This window comes from Gallus gallus, chromosome Z (assembly GCF_016699485.2).
Source record: "Gallus gallus isolate bGalGal1 chromosome Z, bGalGal1.mat.broiler.GRCg7b, whole genome shotgun sequence".
Taxonomy (NCBI): Eukaryota; Metazoa; Chordata; class Aves; order Galliformes; family Phasianidae; genus Gallus; species Gallus gallus.
In genome coordinates, this window is record NC_052572.1 from 83,689,755 (window position 1) to 83,696,824 (window position 7,070).

General features: G+C 37.0%; 1 protein-coding gene across 1 annotated transcript in view; it reads right to left on the minus strand.

The window, feature by feature from the left end:
• GRAMD3 (GRAM domain containing 3) overlaps nucleotides 1-6,587 on the minus strand; it is a 41,237-nt gene extending 34,650 nt beyond the window's left edge. The window contains exon 1 of the mRNA XM_004949694.5: nucleotides 6,391-6,587. Coding sequence (XP_004949751.2) covers nucleotides 6,391-6,509 — 119 coding nt within the window. The 5' untranslated portion in view covers nucleotides 6,510-6,587. The remainder of the gene's footprint in view (nucleotides 1-6,390) is intronic.
• Nucleotides 6,588-7,070: the final 483 nt, after the last annotated feature.

Consider the following 7,070-nt stretch of genomic DNA (forward strand, 5'->3'; position numbering starts at 1 on the left):
GCAAAGTTCCAATACTTTATTATCTCTTCCTTATTACGTTCTGGTAATGTCAGTGGAAGTAATAAGGGTTGCTAGCTTGTTCTTTTTGAAAAAGAAACACTGGCCAAGCTTCGTCAAAATGTGCATGGTGCAGCAACTCCAGAACAAAATAATGCATTCCAGAGTGAGAAAATTCTGAATAACAGGATTCTGAACGTGTTATATTAAACTATTAAATGTATGGCTGTTCATGTGGGTGGAATATGACCAAGAACTTTGTTTTTATTTAGTAAGGCACAGTGAATCTTACACATGCAAAAAAACTGCAAAGGATCTTCTACTGTTCCTGCCCTGAAAAGTCTACATTAAAGGGTGAAACACAGCAAAACAGCAGAGGATGAAAAAGTAGGAAAAGCTGTAATTGTAAAAAAAAAATAATTTAAGTTGCATCACAGAGAAACAAAATTGCAGCACACTGGCCTGATCAACATTCACTATCCCAATTGCAATGTTTTCTTTCACCATGGGTGTCCAACCTTTTGGCTTCCTGGGCCACATTGTATAGAAGGAATTCCTGGATTGCATATAGAAAGATTGCTCCAAAAGTAATGCCTTCTGTTTTTGTCCATGGAAATGAAATTAGATACAAAGAGCAAAATAACAGTTTGATAGAGCAAATTTTCAGGTACAAGACACTATTTTTTTTTTCTCCACGTAGTCAACATTAGGTATGCATTTTCACCAGCAATGAATAAAAGCCTCCATGCCATCCTGATAAAATCTGCACCAGTAGAGTTGATCCACTGCCAGTGTCACCACTGCTGAAGTGCCCAACTTGTGCTCACATCCATTGTTTGATGTCCATAACTGTTCAGCAAGCATTGAGAAATGTCAATAGCATTTGACATTGCATGAAAATGCAATTTTTTTCTACACGGAGGAATTCAATGACACACCTTTACTTCACCCATACTTCCATGTTGGACACTGTTTTATCAGGCCACCCCTCTGTGTTGTATGGCAACAGAATGTAACAGAATATTGGTGGGAAGGTTCACCCTTGGCTGCCATACCACCGACATCCTCATCTAACATCATGGTCCAATATAAAATAGGAGGCATTACTTTCAGAGAAGCCCTCATTAAAAACTGTAATGTAATTAGTGTATATATGTAACAACAATTATTTTAAAGTCCAATATTTTTAATTAAAACAAAAAAAAAAAAGAAAAAAGAAAAGGCAACAAACCCATAAAACTAGTGGAATATATGACCTTGCTTTTGTGAAACTGATGTATTGGTCTGGTTTGATGGTAGTGGTTGCAGTTCCTAGTGAGTTCATCGGATATTGTGTTCATCAGATATTTCTGACAAAATTTTACTCTTCCTGTACTTTGTCCTTGGAAACTTCATGAATGTGCATACTGCCAAAAAGCAATGACATGAATAAGGTGTGATTGTGAAGCGAGGGATATTCCTCTCTCCTAAGAGAGGTCTTATAGAAACAAAGCAAAGAAAAACATGATCAACTTTCTGATTGCAATTTTATACATTCCACTTGAAAATTCTGAGGTAAGGTATCTATGTTGATAGAAAACAAAGTCACATACAATAAATATGTAAATATTTATTCATCATTGTAAATATTAGAATATTTGCTAGTGCCAGAACAGTGAGTTGTGCAATTCTGTGAAGAGTGAAAAGCTGTTTTGGCCACCTGATCTCTGTTCCCTACCTGGATTAATATTTTAGCAATTTATTCCTTTTTAGAAGTGTGAGATTGCTTTGTAGAGACCTAAGCCAGATGATACGTTTCACCTTTTCTTTTTGCTAGAATTGCATCTACTTATCAGTTTCTGTTGTTGCCGTTGAAAGGAGGCTAGCTTACTGCAGAGGTTGTTACACACCTAGCTAACATGTAGTTAGATGTGTAAGGCATGTGAAGTAGACTGGATTCATAGCTAGATGGAGAACTTCTCACCACAAATTTTGAAGAGTGCTGAGGCTGTTTGTTGTGGCTGAATTCTGAAGCAAGTGAATGTAACAGACTACACTGCAATTATACACGGTAGCACCCAGAAAGAAAAGCAGAGAGATTCTCTCACAAAATTTATGGAGTGTTAGTGATGTGGTGTCAACCTCCCTCACAGTGAGCGTGTAACACATTGTACATGTTCTCTATCAACACATTTACGTCCATTTTGGTATCCATGCTCTTCACACAACACACCGTGAAGAGCTGCAGAATATACTCTGCATACTTACACAATGCAAGAAAAGAAAATGCATTAAGTGCATTAATACATCATCATGGAGGTGGCCCTTCCCAGTTACCAGTCTGGCCTGGCCCCAGGCATGCACTCATTGCTCAGCAACAGTCACATCAGTGTGAGATCGGTATGGCCTGAAATCAGGACATGGGGATGGTGCAATGCCATGATAAATAAATCGATGGCAACTGTGCATTCTGATATGCATTCTGATAAATTGCCTAAACACTGCCCTGTAAACAGGGAAAAGTATTCAGTCTTGCTTTCTGTTTTGACAAAGGAGTTTGAAAATAAGCTTCAAGACTGCTACATATATACATATATATATATAGTATACTTGTGACTTCATTTTCAGTCAACATAAATACCTTAATGGTGAATTTTCAAATGGAATGCGAAGAACTGTGATCACATATTGAACTCAAGGTTTGATTGTGTGTCTTTACCAAACCTTCGTCAGACCTCTCTTAGGGAAGAACAATATCCCTCACTTTACAATCACACCTTATTCATGCCATTGCTTTTTGGCAGTATGTACAGTTGTGAACAACAATTCTCGAGGATGAAGTATAGGAAGAGTAAAATTTCATCAAAAATCTCTACTGAGCACCTTGAGAACTTACTCAGAATTGCAATCACTGTTGTTAAATGAGACACTGATGCATTATTTCAAAAGAATCAAGCTCATATATCCCACAAGTTTTATGTTTGTTGCTCTTTTAATGTTGTAGTAAAAAATACATATTTTAGAGAAAAGGTTTTGTTTCTTACATACGTTAACTATGTTATATGTTTTATAAGCAGCTCAAGACAATTCCTCTTTGCACATTGCAGCCGAAGAAAGTAGACACCCAAGCCATGCCCTAGATCCCTCACGAATAGCACTGTTAGAATTCTGTGAAATGTAGATCTTGTCATTTGTAGTGGGAGTATCAAATCTCATGGCATCAAAATTTGTGTTTGTTTTTTCTTTCTTTTTTCTTTTCTACATTTATAACCAGCATTTAATGCATTGGTCTGCCAAGCAGGAAGAGATAAGTAAATGGTGTCTAACATGGAAGTGTGGATGAAGTAAAGGTGTGTCACTGAATTCCCCCATGTAGAAAAAGTGACATTCGTCGATGCTTGCTGAGCATTTATGGAGATCAAAGAATGAGCACAGTGAAGTGGTGGGTGGTGCCTTTCAGCAGTGGTGACAGCTACCATGATCTCCTCTACTGGTGCAGATTTTTGCCAGCATGGCATGCAGGATCTTGCTTATCAGTGGTGAAAATGCATAGCTAATGGTGGTGACTATGTTGAAAAATAATGTTTCTTAGGCAAGAATTTGCTCAATCAAATAGCATTATTGTGCTCTTTGTATCTGTTGTAGTTTCCATGGGCTTAAATAGAAGGCATTACTGCCTCCTGAATGTCATCCAAATGTCTCTGAGCTTAGATTATGTGCACAAAATTGTCAAACCAAGTGCACCAAACAGTTTTCAATCTAAGGCACCAGTTTATGTGTCTAATGAATAATCTGCTTACATGTATACAACTGAATCTGCGTGTTGAAAAGATGTATAACTGATACCTCTTTGAAGATATATAGATGCATTTACACATTCATCATACATATACATTTTATGCTGCAAGCTGTTAAACATTTTTTTTGCCTATTATTCTGCTTTAGGCAAGATAATGATGCCCAGTCACATCTGGAAAACACAAGCACAGCGTTTAACTGATTTAATAAGACACCAAACTAGGACCAATGTTGAAGGCACTTTTGACATCCATTTCCTTCACTGTGCCTTTAGAAATCTTAGCGTCTCCATGCAATACTTTTTTTTGTTTGTTTGTTTTAAATATTTTTTCAATGTTGCCACTCACCAATGTTCACAGAACTTTTGGTCTGTACTTCTGATAAAACTGATAAAAAATCACATTTCCTCATGTTCAGTATGTTTTTCCCAGGGTCATTCTGAAGATTGGTCAGCACCACAAGACTTGGATTTTTTTTTCTTTTTTTTTTTTTGAATTTAGAAGATCCGAATGCAGGATATTGGCTTGCACTATAGAGATGGGTTCAAATGGTCGAGATATTTATTTATTTATTTATTTGGTCAATGTTTTGTCCTGGAATACTGGAAAATCTTTTGTTCTGATGTCAGAGCAACTCAATGCATTCATAGTGATAAAGTGTTTCATATGTGTGTCCAAATCTCTAAACACTTATGCATGGGTGACACATCAGCTACAGCTCCAGAGTCTTAATTTGCTTCTGAAATCAGTTCCTCTCGGTGTCAGGAATAACATGCTGCCATGGTGATAAGCTGTGAGCATCCCTGTCTGAAAATGTTAATAACTTCCTGAATTCTGGCAAATTCATATTCATCTGCATGGTGCCAATTACAGTGAGGTGCAAAGAGAAGTGTATAAAAACTTAGGTATATAGTCAGTTTGGGGCCTCAGGCATGAATAATTAGGAGTAATAGGAGCAATCATTAATACGGAAAACTGTCTCTGTGTATACATCTTAATTTCTGGGATATATCTTCTCAGTGACTAGGATTGTATTGAAAATATCAACTGAAATCCCAATTTTCTTTTTCTGAAGAGTAGTTTCCCTGATTTTTCATGCTCCCTGTCTTGGATAAGCAAATTGTGACTGTGACAAGCACATGAAATGCAAGTTCAGTGAGAGCTCTGTAGAGCTGTTGAACTCACAGTGTGCAGTCATGCATATTTCTTATTAGATTGTCTTGTATTTACATCCTGTTATTCTATATTCACTACTGTTGGAAGTATAGTTTCACACCTGGTTTTGTGATCCCAAAGATTCCTTCTTACTGAAGCAGTGACTGAATAAACTAGATGTCTAAAAGTTCTTAATCCTGTCACTTTCTATTTGGCAGACAGGTTGATTATTGAGAAACAGAAGTAAAAGGACTCTGCTCTTTTTATGGATTCGTCACATTGCTATCAGAGTACGTATAACCTTTTATGTGCCAGTTATCAATGGAAAATAAGAAGTTAGTATCTGCTTGGTGTTTCACGCTGGAGAGAGGAAAGAGCGCAAACTTCTTATTTGCTGAATTGCAAACAGTTAAATATCACCAACTTGTGTTGAACTCTCCCTGCAGCACTGTATGTACTTATGTTTGATGCCTAATTGCAAGATGAATCTAGAGGGGCATATGATGAGCCATGTGGATGTTGTTTCAAAAAGCAGGCTTTAAGTAATTACTTCTAGGTAAGAGCCCTCAAGACATCCAATTAAAATGGAATTTCTGGCTACTCATTCTTTGTTCAGACTGATGGACAGTTAACTTGGAAAGAAAGACATACAGGTAGAGTCTTAAAAAGCTGTCAAAACATTTCACAAGATGAAAAAATGAGGCCAACAGACTTATTTATACTTGTTTCCCAATTAGTAATATGAGCTGTCACCCCACTACAAAGGAATATAATTTAATCACACAGAAAATATATAGAGGTGATCCCTGCAAATCACATGGATATGTGCTAGTAATGCTTTGACACTGCCCTTCCTCACTTATCTATGCTGTCAAAAATATGCATGATTTGTCCAGAAATCTTCCAACGGGTGCAGCTGTAAGCCCACAATCAAGCCACTCCGCACTTCAAAGAAAAGATTCCATCTTGAAACTTTTTTTGTGATTGTTCTATCATAAAACCCTGTAGCAATCTCAGCTTACATGAGCTATAGGCTAAAACACACATGAAAATATTTTCTCAAATTGCGTTCTAACCTAGTTTAAATCTGTTTTATACAGAGATCCACTCAAACGTCAGAGGTAGTATTTGATGACCCTGCAGAGGTCGTTTTAAGACTTGAGTATATTAGTGTACTGTACACATTCAAAGCCCTAAATAAGTGTAATCGTTACACAAACACAAAACAACACTCATCTGCCTTTTCTTACAAATCTCCCATTTACACTCACTATTACTCTCCTTTTTCCGGTGCAATCAGTAATGCCAAGTTGTATAATCATCTCTGCATGCATTGCCTTCAAAAATTAAGAAGTATTTCTGCCACGGTGCTTGTCTATTTGTTTCAGTGCCCTCCTGTGCTGCTGCACTTTCCATCCCAGCATCAAGTATGTATAGAGTACTCAAAAACCTCTGAATTTACCTTAGAAATACTATTCCAGAACTCTCCGTAGGGCTGGCTGGAGGGTTGCTGCTTGACTTCTGGAAGCTGCTCTTAATTTCAAAAATGGAATCATCCAAAGAATTCCCTTTTCTTGTCATTTTAATGGAGCTTACTACAGAGTTGGGCAACTTCTGGTTGGCCTGTAGCAATCCTTCTAATGCACAGCCTTTCACTGCAGTGAGAAATGCACTTCTGGTCTTATTATAGCTCTGGCTGTTTTTTAAAATCAGTTAATAAGTGACAAATTCATGTGATACGATAAGCTAGTTTTCTCTTTTATCTGGAGCACTTTGTAATGAATCGCATCAAGTCTGGGGGTAGCATGTCAGCAGTAATAGCAATAAATTGATGAATTAATAAAAAGAATATAAAACAAGTTCTGATTCAGATGATGGCTCACTGACAGACTTTTAGCAGAAGTGTTAACTTTGTCTCAGAAATTCTGCTCTGTCTCTAATTATGCAAGTTTAAACAATATACCAGTATATCTTTCAAAATCGACTATATCCACCTGTTCTGACATGTCAAAATTATGAGAATGCACTTCTGCAGTAATTTATTTTTGCAAATGTCTGCATGTAGATGCCATAAAATAAAGCTAATGCTGTTAATCTTAAATACAGATAAGCTTTTAAACCCCAGTGCACGAAACACCTACT